Source organism: Lithobates pipiens, unplaced genomic scaffold, assembly GCF_037356315.1.
Source record: "Lithobates pipiens isolate NorthernLeopardFrog02 unplaced genomic scaffold, aLitPip1_a1.2 Scaffold_18, whole genome shotgun sequence".
NCBI classification, from domain to species: Eukaryota; Metazoa; Chordata; class Amphibia; order Anura; family Ranidae; genus Lithobates; species Lithobates pipiens.
Genome location: NW_027507758.1, coordinates 345,345,996 through 345,359,594, shown reverse-complemented (window position 1 = coordinate 345,359,594; position 13,599 = coordinate 345,345,996). Strand labels below are relative to the sequence as shown.

General features: G+C 42.0%; 1 protein-coding gene across 3 annotated transcripts in view; it reads left to right on the top strand.

Moving 5' to 3' along the window:
• Positions 1-13,599, top strand: part of COL19A1 (collagen type XIX alpha 1 chain) — a 1,105,372-nt gene that overhangs the window by 753,048 nt on the left and 338,725 nt on the right. For all 3 annotated transcript variants that reach the window (XM_077487416.1, XM_077487415.1, XM_077487417.1), the window contains exons 21-25: positions 1,491-1,526; positions 2,349-2,384; positions 7,272-7,325; positions 7,670-7,723; positions 10,394-10,447. In XM_077487416.1, the coding sequence (XP_077343542.1) occupies positions 1,491-1,526; positions 2,349-2,384; positions 7,272-7,325; positions 7,670-7,723; positions 10,394-10,447 (234 nt within the window). The remainder of the gene's footprint in view (positions 1-1,490; positions 1,527-2,348; positions 2,385-7,271; positions 7,326-7,669; positions 7,724-10,393; positions 10,448-13,599) is intronic.

The following is a 13,599-nucleotide window of genomic DNA, read 5'->3' as shown; positions in this document are numbered from 1 at the left end:
AGAGGGGGGATGAGATAGCCCCCCTCTCCTGAACCGTACAAGGCCACATGCCCTCAACATTGGGAGGATGCTTTGGGGGTCTGTGACCCCTCAAAGCACCATGTCCCCGTGTTGATGGGACTAGAGCCTCATCCTCACAACCCTGACCAGTGGTTGTGGGGGTCTGTGGGCGGGGGGCTTATCAGAATCTGAAAGCCCCCTTTAACAAGGGGACCCCCAGATCCCAGACCCCCTGTTTGAAATGGTAAGGGGGTACAAAAGTACCCCTACCATTTCATAAAGAAAGTGTAAAAATTTTTAAAAAACACACACACACCGTTGGAAAAAGTCCTTTATTAAAAAAAAAAAAGATTCCAGTGGTGGTAATCCACTCTTGCTATCCAGCGATGGATGTTCATCTCTCCGGGGTCCAGCGATGGGTGATATGATCCAGCTATTGGTGATCTCTCCCTCGAGCGCAGCGCATCCATCCACTGGAGACACTGCGTTTTTGTTTTTAACATTTTTTTACACTTTCTTTGTGAAATGGTAGGGGTAATTTTGTACCCCTTTACCATTACAAACAGGGGGGCCGGGATCTGGGGATCCCCTTGTTAAAGGGGGGGGGGGCTTCCAGATTCTAATAAGCCCCCTGCAGACCCCCACAACCACCCGCCAGGGTTGTGGGGATGAGGCCCTTATCCCCATCAACATGGGGTCTGGTATAGATATTTGGGGGAACCCCATGTAATTTTTCTTATTTGACGCGGGGTTCCCCTTTATATCCATACCAGACCTGAAGGGCCTGGTAATCCCAATGACTTTCAATGATTGTTATCTGTATTATGGAGAGCCAACAATTCATTATAGCCGCGAGTGCTTTTAAATGCCTTTTTTTCCTGCAGAAATTACACTTTGTGCAGGGACAGTTCTAAGCACAGGAAACATGCGTCCCTTTACAGGCATACTATACACACACCCCAGGTACAAAATTTAAAGGAATATTACACTTTTATTGTTTCACTTTAAGCATTATTAAAATCACTGCTCCCAAACAAACGTGCGTTTTTAAAACTTTTTTTGCGTTGATACATGTCCCCTGGGGCAGGACCCATGCCCCCAAATACTTTTTTAGGACAATAACTTGCATATTAGCCTTTAAAATTAGCACTTTTGATTTTGAACGTTCGAGTCCCATAGACTTTAATAGGGTTCTAAAGTTCACACAAAGTTTAGGTCTGTTCGCAGGTTCTGATGCGAATCGAAGTAGGGGGTGTTCAGTTCATTCTTAATCTAGACTCCAAAAGTGTTGTGGGATATAAAAAAATACCTTTGTTGAAGAGAAAAAAGTCATGGATTAAGCCAGGGAAACACCTGGCACATTGAGTTTGTAACACGTTACTTAATTCTGGTTCAGTTAAGCCATCGCTTGTTCTAACAAAACTGACAAAACCTATTTTTATTGAATTATATTTTACATGTGTTAGAATGTTATCATGTGTGTCTTTTAGGTCAGTTCTGATACAAAAGGTGAAAAAAGTGACCGTGTGAGTATGTTTAGGATACTTATGTTGCTAATAGAAAACATATTATTATGTTGTCATATATTCTTAACATATTTGATGCATTGATGTGGCACAAACATGAGCCAGCCTCCAAATGCCTCATTTTCTTGAGTGAGCTGTTCAATTTATTTGCAGACATTTTAGGAAAGCTAACCTAATCAAGCTTTTTGTGGTTAGCATTATTAGGAGATCATTTTGATTATAAGAATACCAATACAAACTGCACAAATTATTTAAACCCATTCTATACCTATGGCTAAAATTGTATTTTTTATATAACCTATCAAGGTGCAATAGAGATCAATTGGATCATACAACATCTTCACTCCTTATTTCAGGATCATATTGTTCATGATATTATGTGAAATGTATAAAATGGAAATAAAAAATTCAGGCTGAATGAATGATTCATTGTATTAGTCTGATGATGATTGATGTAGACACTGATTGTGCAAAACTGTAGACAAATAGGCTTCATTTTTCAAAATGTTATCGTTGGTGTCAGTGGTTAAATATGTACTTTTCACTTTGAAATTTCTAAAGATTTAAAGCCATTTCTTGTTCATATAGCATTGCATAATATGTTTTCATTTTCACAAATTAATAGTATATATCAAATAAAAGGCATACATTTCCTTATGACAATTATTGTTTCTTTCAGCGTGTGTTCTTTATTAAAGCTTAATGTGGTTTGAGTTTGGTTTAGCCTTTACAACTTCTTAGATCTTGATGTAATTATTGAAAGTGTTTGCAAAGTCTGAGTTAAACTAATCAAAACTGAGTTAATATTTCAAATTGTTTCAGGGGGTAACTGGAACTACAGGAGAACAAGGAGTGAAGGTAATTTATTAAAAATGTAATTTTTTTTCAGAAATATCGTTGAGCCATTCTCCGAGGAATTGGAACAGTGGGTGGCCCTTGCATTACATGTATTTCCATATGGCAGACTTCATTTTCATTTGTAAAATTTCAAGATATTCTACATACAGCTTTCAGAAAACAGGATAAATGACCTCAGGGAAAATATACTATGCAATTACTGGTCCTGCCTACAGGCGTATATAGGCAGATGCTGATATATACATTCTGCTGTGGGCACCATTGTGAGAGCAGTGGGCTGGAAAATGCAAACAGGCAGACAGTTTTACTCAGAGGTGGCTGTACCACCTGCAACCTGACTGTAGAATTAATTGAAGTCACCACAGAAACATCCATATTTATGACAGTAACATCGAAAATTAAAAGGGCCCACGGCCCACATTTGTACCCACAAGTAGAGTTGGGGACTGCATCCAAATAAAACAGTTTCTATACAATTTTCAAAAATATTGAATTCAAATATTTTTTATTATATTATATTGAAAATTAAGCATAATTTCTGAAAAAAGTACCCACTGCAGTGCCTTTGACCCATAGGTGCTGGGCTTAACCTCACTGTCCAAACAGAATGCATGTACAAGGAAAACAGCAGCACTCCACCATTTCAGCTTCTATCAAAATTGTATCAGTCAAGTTGCTAGTATGCCTTACAAGCATGTTGGCTAATAAAGTTTGATGAGCACTAGAAAAATGAAATACAACAGTTTTCCTTGTATATGATATGCACAGTGATCTAAATAATTTGTAGGCATGGAAGGAAATAGCTGACGTCAGAATTTATGTGCCTGGTACAAAACCAATGTGCTTTTCCTTGCAAGCTCCACACATATCCAAATTTTTTTGATTTTCTAACAATAATAACAATCTAAATAGAATCATTTTTATAACCTTTTTGTGTGGGCCTCATTACAAAAGGTCCCAGAGGCTGCCAGTTGGACAATCCTGGTATAGTCTATTTTAGGGACTTACCTAGTATAAAGCATGCAACATCTAAGGGACATCCATTATATGGAAAAAAGTAAAAACAAGTGTAGTCTGATTAAGAACTGTTTCTGAGATTCCCAGTTTATCAATAATGTGCGACAAATGGCAACAGTGCACCAAGAAAGAACATTAAGAAATATTGCCATTACTACAGAGAAGTCCTGGGGTAAAGCAAAAGAAAAGCTCTGTTAATTCTAAATTATTATGCCAGGGTTCAAACCAACATGTCTGTGCTTCTCATGTTGTTGTTGGAGTGAATTAGACAAGTATATTAATGAACTTCAGATAAATGATAGAAGAAAATCCTAAAATCTGCAATTCTCACATTTTAATTCTCTTTGTATTCTAACACTGTACTACCTACACATTATTTTATTGCCATTACCTCTTGGAAAACTACTAAGGCCGCGTACACACGCGCGGACTGTTCGCCCAACCTTGTTCGGCAAACAGTTTGTCAAACAGTCCGCTCAAAATTTGCATGAGCGGACTTGCCCACACACGAGCGGACTGTTTCAACGAACTGTTTGCCAAACAGTCCGCTCAACTTTTGAAATGAACGGACTCGCCCACGTAAGGCGGAGGCAAATCCGCCCATTTCGAGCGCGTGTACAGGTAGGCGGGGCCCGCGAAGGAGACGTCGCGGGCTCCGCCGCCTGGAATGGGCTTAAAGGGGAACCCCAACGCCGAAAAAAATCGGCGTGGGGGTTCCCCCAAAGTCCACACCAGACCCTTGTCCGAGCACGCTACCCGGCCGGCCAGGAAAGGGGGGCGAGCGAGCGCGCCCCCCCTCCTGAGCCGTACCAGGCCGCGTGCCCTCAACATGGGGGGGTGCCTTGGGGAAGGGGGGGCCGCGCGGCCCCCCCACCCCAAAGCACCTTGTCCCCATGTTGATGAGGACAAGGGCCTCTTCCCGACAACCCTGGCCGTTGGTTGTCGGGGTCTGCGGGCGGGGGGCTTATCGGAATCCGGGAGCCCCCTTTAAGAAGGGGGCCCCCGGATACCTGCCCCCCACCCTATGTGAATGAGTATGGGGTACAATGTACCCCTACCCATTCACCTGTGAAATAAAGTACAAAAAAAAACACAACACAGGGGAAAAAATATTTTATTGCACAGCTCCGGGGGTCTTCCGTCTTCGGGGGTCTTCTCGCCGGACTCCTCCGCTATGTGTGTGTAGCTCTTTTACTAGCGGAGGAGTCCGGCTTTCTTCCTCCCCGCCGCCGGCCTCTTCTCCCGACTTCGGGGGTCTTGTCCCCCTCTTCGGTTCTTCTGCCGGGCCACCGCGCCTTCTTCTAGCTCTTTTACAGGCGGTGGCCCGGTCTTCTGTCGCCGCTGCCTTCCGTTCTTCTGTCGCCGCCTTCGGTTCTTCTGCCGGGCCACCGCGCCTTCTTGTAGCTCTTTTACAGGCGGTGGCCCGGTCTTCTGTCGCCGCTGTCGCTGTCGCCGCCTTCCGTTCTTGTTCTTCTTCTTCTTCTCCAGGCGATGTTGACACGTCGCTCCCTCCGGCCGGAATGCCAGGGACACGCTCCGCTGCCACTTATATAGTGACAATGGGGCGGTGTCACATGGTATATGTCACATGGGTTGGTCACATGGTGACCCCGCCCCCTTACGATGTCATAGTCCCCATGTGACATCAACCCATGTGACCAACCCATGTGACATATACCATGTGACCCCGCCCCATTGTCACTATATAAGTGACCGCACAGCGCGGCTCTGGCATTCCGGCCGGAGGGAGCGACGTGTCAACATCGCCTGGAGAAGAAGAAGAAGAACAAGAACGGAAGGCGGCGACAGCGACAGCGGCGACAGAAGACCGGGCCACCGCCTGTAAAAGAGCTAGAAGAAGGCGCGGTGGCCCGGCAGAAGAACCGAAGAGGGGGACAAGACCCCCGAAGTCGGGAGAAGAGGCCGGCGGCGGGGAGGAAGAAAGCCGGACTCCTCCGCTAGTAAAATAGCTACACACACATAGCGGAGGAGTCCGGCGAGAAGACCCCCGAAGACGGAAGACCCCCGGAGCTGTGCAATAAAATATTTTTTCCCCTGTGTTGTGTTTTTTTTTGTACTTTATTTCACAGGTGAATGGGTAGGGGTACATTGTACCCCATACTCATTCACATAGGGTGGGGGGAAGGTATCCGGGGGCCCCCTTCTTAAAGGGGGCTCCCGGATTCCGATAAGCCCCCCGCCCGCAGACCCCGACAACCAACGGCCAGGGTTGTCGGGAAGAGGCCCTTGTCCTCATCAACATGGGGACAAGGTGCTTTGGGGTGGGGGGGCCGCGCGGCCCCCCCTTCCCCAAGGCACCCCCCCATGTTGAGGGCACGCGGCCTGGTACGGCTCAGGAGGGGGGGCGCGCTCGCTCGCCCCCCTTTCCTGGCCGGCCGGGTAGCGTGCTCGGAGAAGGGTCTGGTGTGGACTTTGGGGGAACCCCCACGCCGATTTTTTTCGGCGTTGGGGTTCCCCTTTAAGCCCATTCCAGGCGGCGGAGCCCGCGACGTCTCCTTCGCGGGCCCCGCCTACCTGTACACGCGCTCGAAATGGGCGGACTTTCCGAGAGGGAACAGTCCGCTCATTTCGAAAGTACAGCGGACAGGCCCACACACGGGCGGACTGTTCGCTCAAACACAGTTTCAGCGGACAGTTTTTCGGAATTTCCGAAAGACTTTGTCCGTCCAACTGTCCGCTGAAACTGTCCGCTGAAAGCCCACACACGAGCGGACTGTCCGCCCAAACACTGTTCAGCGGACAAGGTTGGGCGAACAGTCCGCCCGTGTGTACGCGGCCTAACAGTTTTCTAAACAGGTACTAGATAGAAGCAATAATATGAAATGGTTTCATGATGGCAAAAACATACATACATACACTGCAAAATAATGAAAGCTGCATAGACATGGACTCTTCACATCAATGTCTCTTCTGACTCAATCAAAGTAACATGGAGCCGCATAGCATAGTTTCTATAAAACTATAACAACAGAGAATCAACCTGAGAATTACTACTCATCCTCAGAGGCAGCATCCTTATAGACCAGTGTTTCTCAACCTTTTTTCAGTCCAGGCACCCTTTAAAATTACAGACAGTCTCAAACCACTCTTTAAAATGATGGCACCCCATTCTAAAATGTATAAAACTATTCTAATAGGTTTACATACCACAGCAACATCCACACGTAGAACACCCAATGTTGGAGGTGATTTATTCTTCAAGAGCAAATACACTTTTGCACACTGGTACTGACAAGTATTCCAATGTTTCTCTAATGCCAGTGTCTAGAATGTTAAAGTGGTGCATTATAAAAACCTGTGACTTTGTGTAACTTAAAGGCAGGCTTGATCCACCTGCTGGCTTGTATATAACTTTTGATACATTTTTAGGCATTTTGCCAAGGCACCCCAGAGTACTTGGGCACCTGGTTGAAAAAGACTGTTATAGACTACACCCTTGGAGCTGGAAAAATCTAAGGCCCCAAGACAATGGGCCACCCCACTAGAAATTGAGTATTCTGGGAACAATCAGGGAGGGACTCCCCATATTAGCTGAATCCTCTGGGGAAGCTGCTTGCTTTTAAGCATCAGCTTGGTTGCCCACACACTGACAATGGAGGGCCTCTCATCTGCCTACAGATACCTTGCCCAGATGTTTCTGCCTTATCAGGTATGGCCTCTCTGAGCTCCTGAGAGTGCAGTTGAGGAATTTGTATCGGTGTGCATGTCCAGGAACCCAGGGAGTTGGATGAAATTGAGATAAATGGGCCTGACTGATTCAGATTTTGATGGAAAATGGTCACTCTGCTACACTGGAAGATTAGATTGAAATAATCTGATTTATATTTGACTGTTTCATTTTCATTTTAGGGTGAGCCAGGACATCCAGGATTACCAGGATTTGCAGGAGCCCCAGGTCCTCAGGTAATATTATTGATTTTACTACTCTGTTTGGCAGAATGTCAGAATTGACCACTGAACAACATATAGGTCATCTGTATTCCTTTTACAGTAACAAAGGGCATATATGTTACTTTAACAGTATCTGAGAATTAGGCAAGAATAAAATATACATTAGAAATACAGGTTACATGACAGTGTTGTAAAAATAAAGCAGATAGTAGGTAAGTAGTACTGTGCTTTGCCAAAATATTGTGAAATAGACTAGGATATTGTGGTCTTTTGGAACTCCTTCAAGGTAGTTAATGAATCCTTTGTTAATGTTATTATATCATATTAACCATGGATTTTGTTTACAATGTTTTTAGGGAGAAAAAGGGGAGCTTGGATCTGTTGGGCCACAAGGCCCACCGGGAGGAGTGGTATGCTTAGTTTACTGAAATAGCATAAAATGTTTTTATTTGTAAAATTGTGTAAATGTTTGTTTATTTAAAAAAAAAGTGCTTAACAGATCTGTATATAAGGTAATTTTTATTTGTTTAAATTGTAAAAAATAATGCTGTATAATTTTCTACCCTAGTTGTTAAATAATTAGTATATATATTAACATACCAATAAGATGTGCAAAATCCAAAATGCAGAACTCCTCAGACTTCAAAGCATTGCATTAAATTTACCCATAAGATCATAATGCGCTGCTCCTAAAACTGTAATATGCAAATAATGTTTACAACGCTAATCAACAATTAAAAAATATCTCACATGCTTAAAAACGTCATCATTCCAAACTATACAATTGCAATTCCAATACATAATATTAGTATTGTGGTATCACCACGTGTATCAAACTGCTTGTTATCCAGGCAATGGGAGTCCCATGTGCAGGCTGATTGCACAAACCAATAGATGGAAAGGGAAAAAACTCTGGACAGCCGCACTCCAGATCGAATCAAAAACTGAATTGTGCCTTCATTTTTCCAAGTGAAAATTCACATCACACAAATCACAGCAGCAAAGAATAAAAATAGACTAAAAATTTACGCGTTTCACGCTAAAATTAGTGCTTACTCATACTCTCCTCTGCTGCTGTGATTTGTGTGATGTGAATTTTCACTTGGAAAAATAAAGGCATAATTCAGTTTTTGATTTGATCCGGAGTGCGGCTGTCCAGAGTTTTTTCCCTTTCCATCTACTATATATAAATAGTCATCTTTATAGCAGGTGTCTTCTGCTTCACACCATAGATGTAATCATGATCAGCCTTGTATCCTTCTTCAGAGGAGGCCATGTGATTGGTGTAACACTTAAAATGCATCATGACCCTGCAGGACCAGAAGTAAGGTTGTTTGCCCCAAAGCCTGGCAGCCTGGCAGCATGGACTCATCCCTTAAGGGGAGAGTATTTGTTATGGGCTATGTAGTGCAACAGTGTGAACAATAGATTGTAAGTGCAAATTTAACATTTAATAAAATTGGTATCATGGTTTAGGTAGAAAAGCACTATGATGGCTTTAATTTTCTTTTTTTTACACTTTTTGAGGAATATAAAAGATCATGATATATATGTAAAAAACAAAGTAAAGTCATAACATTACCTGAAAGGTAGGATATGTACCATTATGTATCTTTATTTAATAAAGAGTTCTTATTCCTAAATGCTTGATTCGAAATCAAGGAATGCATAGCACCCAATCAGGATCAACTTCATGTTGAAATTAGACTAGTATAATATGCATGATTGATAGCTATGACCTACTGTGCATACTAACTAGCGCCTGAGGAAGCAGACTCTTTATTGACCAAGACTGTTGGTTGCTGATTGAATGCTACACATTGCAATTATTGAGTAATGCTGAATGTACTGGCTGAGAACCAGTAAATGTTATTTTTTGGAGAAGTCTGTCAGATAGAACACCACAGAAGAGACTTCATTATGTATAGGTTTGTCAGATAAAAAAGATGTGGATATATTGTCTTTGCACTTTGTGGGTTTAAAAACCTTTTCTGCGTAGATTTCAACTGAAAGAAGCATGTAAAAAATGTACATATAATTTTGCAAGCAAGGCCTAAGTGCACAATTAGTAGAGTTTTCGTACCTAATTTTCCTAGTTTTCTTAAGATTAGTTGGCTGTGACAGGCCAAACATATTTGCTTCATTTTCTTTTTTTAACTAAACTATTAACAAGTCCTAAAACAGATTTTCAAGATTACAGTAAATGTGCCTTCAATTACCTTTTTTACCTAAGCGCTGAAAAGTACCTATAAGAGTGCCTGCCTCTCTCTTTTCCACGGTAGCCCTAATGAAGATTAAAGCTATTGTGCCTCTCCAGTTGTATTATCCTTTTGCCAAATGGATACACTTAAAATATACAAAATGAAAAGATTGTACATCATAATGGCCATATCTAGGACAGTTGAAGATAGAAACTTGACTTTCAAGTTTTTATTCATCTCTTCTTTGAATGGGCCTAAACTGTTAGGGCAGTTTGAGTGGAGGAACAAGATTGGTTTTGTTTTGCTTTGCTTTGCTAATTCACACCAACAAAAATATAATACATGTTTTAGGGAAATACTGTATTTATTGGCGTATAACGCTCACTTTTTCACCATGAAAATTGGCTGCAAATAGCATGTGCGTGTTATACGCCAATACTACAAATTTAGCTGCCTCAGAGGGGACAGGGAGGGGGGTGGGACGAGCGCCATCAGATTACACACAGTGAGAATCTGTTTACTTGGCGGCCTCTATAATAGGAAGTTCCATCTCCTGGGAAGCCATTGGACCACTGTTCTGTCTATCATAGGAGATTCTCATTGTATGCAAGCTGTCGGTGCACGTCCCCGCCCCCATCCGTGTCCCTGCATTAATGGCAATGGTGAGGCTGCAGGTGGGCATTGATCAGGCTGCATTGATGGCAATGGTGAGGCTGCAGATAGGCACTGACCTTTATTTTGCTTCAAAGTTCCTTATTTAAAAGTTTTTTTCCTGAAACTTCCCTCTTATACTGTGCACAACATAAAGTATGATTGATGTAATGTTACAAATAGTTTGTTTCCATTTCAATCTTTTCTAATATTCTTTTTATGTAACAGGGATTGCCCGGAGAAAATGGCATCCCAGGAAAACAAGGCAGTAAAGGGGAGAAGGTATTGTTTTATATATATTTTTTTTCTGAACCGTAGTTTTTAGAAATGCAGTTTCTAACATATCTGTCTTAATTGATGTCCACTGTTTTATGAGTAATATCTTAAAAATAACTGCTTGCTATGTGATTTAAACATTCTTAAAAAAAATAATGAGGCATATATTTGCTGGGCACTGTATTACTAATCTATTACAAGGATAAAAGTACAAAAATAAAAATAATTAAGGGAATGTATGTATGGTACAAAAAATGGTGGACACATTTATATACAGGATATATCGCTATAGCTTCAGCAGTGCTTTCTGCATACCAAAGGGCATTAGCACACATTTTCTAGCCTTTATAATTAGTTCCACATTGTTAATAAAGACCAGTGAATGGCTAGGAATAGGGACTAATTTTAAGCCAAGGTAAGCCATGATCTGTAAGTTTTTTACCATGGGATATACCCCACCAGTGACCATGATGAACCATCAGGGCCAATTTCCTTCTCAGATCTCAGAATATAATCAGCAGCACTACACCCCCACAGCCACCCCACAACATTCTGAAAAGTCTGGTGCTAGGCACATTTTAAATCATCCTTTCATGTGACACGGAAAAGGGACAAAAATGATAAAGATATTCCAAAGGGAACAAATCAAATGCAATTTAGCTGATCTTAAAAAAATACAGTTTAGAGGAAAATAACTAAAGACAAACATGACTCTTAGAGCAGAAAAGAAAACCATTCCTGGGTTTAGTTTGGGGGAAGTTTGGCAATCAAGATTAACGTTTGGGTGCTGAAACCAAGCCTTTTTGAAGTCAATGGGAGCCAGAATGTTAAAAAAAAAGGTTGGCTATTTTCTAGGCTAATTTTCTACAAATTGCCATGCAAATAGCATTGGAGGGTTAGGCACTTCTTTGGGGAGCATGTACCCAAGCAAAAGAAATTACAGTGGTTTTAGTAATGCTTAAGATGAAACACTAAACATACAAAAATTCTATTGAATAACATACTTGGGGGATGCCTTTAACATGTGGTGCATCTATAAATAAAACAAAAGGGTGCAAAGGTTTAGTGCATTACCAACAAAATTGTATTTAGAATCTAAAATCTAATGAGTGCATACAATACCTCACAAAAATGAGTACGCGCCTCACATTTTTGTAAATATTTTATTCTATCTTTTCATGTGACAACACTGAAGAAATGACACTTTGCTACAATGTAAAGTAGTGAGTGTACAGCTTGTATAACTGTGTTAATGTGCTATCCCCTCAAAATAACTCAATACACAGCCAATAATGTCTAAATCGCTGGCAACAAAAGTGAGTACACCCCTAAGTGAAAATGTCCAAATTGGGCCCAAAGTGTCAATATTTTGTGTGGCCACCATTATTTTCCGCCACTGCCTTAATCCTCTTAGGCATGGAGTTCACCAGAGCTTCCAGTTGCCACTGGAGTCCTCTTCCACTCCTCCATGATGACATCACGGAGCTGGTGAATGTTAGAGACCTTGCTCTTCTCCACCTCCCATTTAAGGATGCCCCATAGATGCTCAATAGGGTTTAGGTCTGGAGACATGCTTGGCCAATCCATAACCTTTATCCTCAGCTTCTTTAGCAAGGCAGTGGTCACCTTGGAGGTGTGCTTAGGGTCATTATCATGTTAGAATACTGCCCTGTGGCTCAGTTTCCGAAGGGAGGGGATCATGCTGATCTTCACTATGTCACTGTACATGTTGGCATTCATAGTTTCCTCAATGAACTGTAGCTCCCCAGTGGCAGCAGCACTGATGTAGCCCCAGACCATGACACTTACACCACCATGCTTGACTGTAGGCAAGACACACTTGTCTTTGTACTCCTTCCCTTTTTGCTGCCACACACGATTGACATCATCTGAACCAAATACGTTTATCTTGGTCTCATCAGAAAACAAGACCCAGTTACCCATGTCCTTAGTCTGCTTGTCTTCAGCAAATTGTTTGCAGGCTTTCTTGTTCATCATCTTTAGAAAGGGCTTTCTTCTAGAACGATAGCCATGCAGACCAATTTGATGCAGTGTGCAGCATATGGTCTGAGCACTGACAGGCTGACCCCCCCCCCCCCATTTCTTCAACCTCTGCAGCAATGCTGGCATCACTCATACATCTATTTCCCAAAGATAACCTCTGGATATGACCCTGAGCACGTGCACTCAACTTCTTTGGTTGACCATGGCTAGGCCTGTTCTGAGGGGAACCTGTCCTTTTAAACCACTGTATGGTCCTGGCCACCATGCAACAGCTCAGTTTCAGGGCTTTGGCAACCTTCTTTTGGCCTAAGCCATCTTAATGTAGAGCAACAATTCTTTTTTTTAGATTTTAGAGGTGTCATGTTGAACTTTCAGTGACCAGTATGAGAGAGTGAGAGTGATAACACCAAATTTAACACACCTGCTCCCCAAATCACACCTGAGACCTTGTAACACTAACAAGTCACATGACACCGGGGAGGAAAAATGGCTAATTGTTCCCAGCGGTTTAGACATTAATGGCTGTGTGTTGAATTATTTTGAGGGGACAGCAAATTTGCACTGTTATACAGGCTGTACGCTCCTTACTTTACATTGTAGCAAAGTGAAATTTCTTCAGTGTTGTCACATGAAAAGATATAATAAAATATTTACAAAAATGTGAGGGGTGTACTCACTTTTGTGAGATACTGTACTTACAACAGCCATAGGGTAAAACAGCACTGTACATAGATATAACAAATCTGCACCATTAAATAATAATGAAATAGTGAATTAATCTGAATAATTAAAGTCCATAAGAGATCCAATAATGAACCGTGAAATTATTAAAGTGAGTATCCCGGTGAAAGTTCATCATAAGAATCCATGGGAACACACCAAACTGTGAATACACCTCCACCACATAAAAGACTCGCTTACCAGATGGCAAGCAGTTGGAGCTTGCGGCTTATACCCAGCCAGTGCCTTTAACCTGAGCGGAAGTCTGATGACAGGTCTTGGATATATCTCACTTCTGACTGGAAGATCCCAACACCATCCAAGAGGTCTCACATGGTCAGCAGGTCACCTCATCTCTCAGCGGTCAATGTTTATTTCTAATTTGTATGTATGTCACTTTGAGTTGCTGCTCACTTTATCATTATATATTTTGA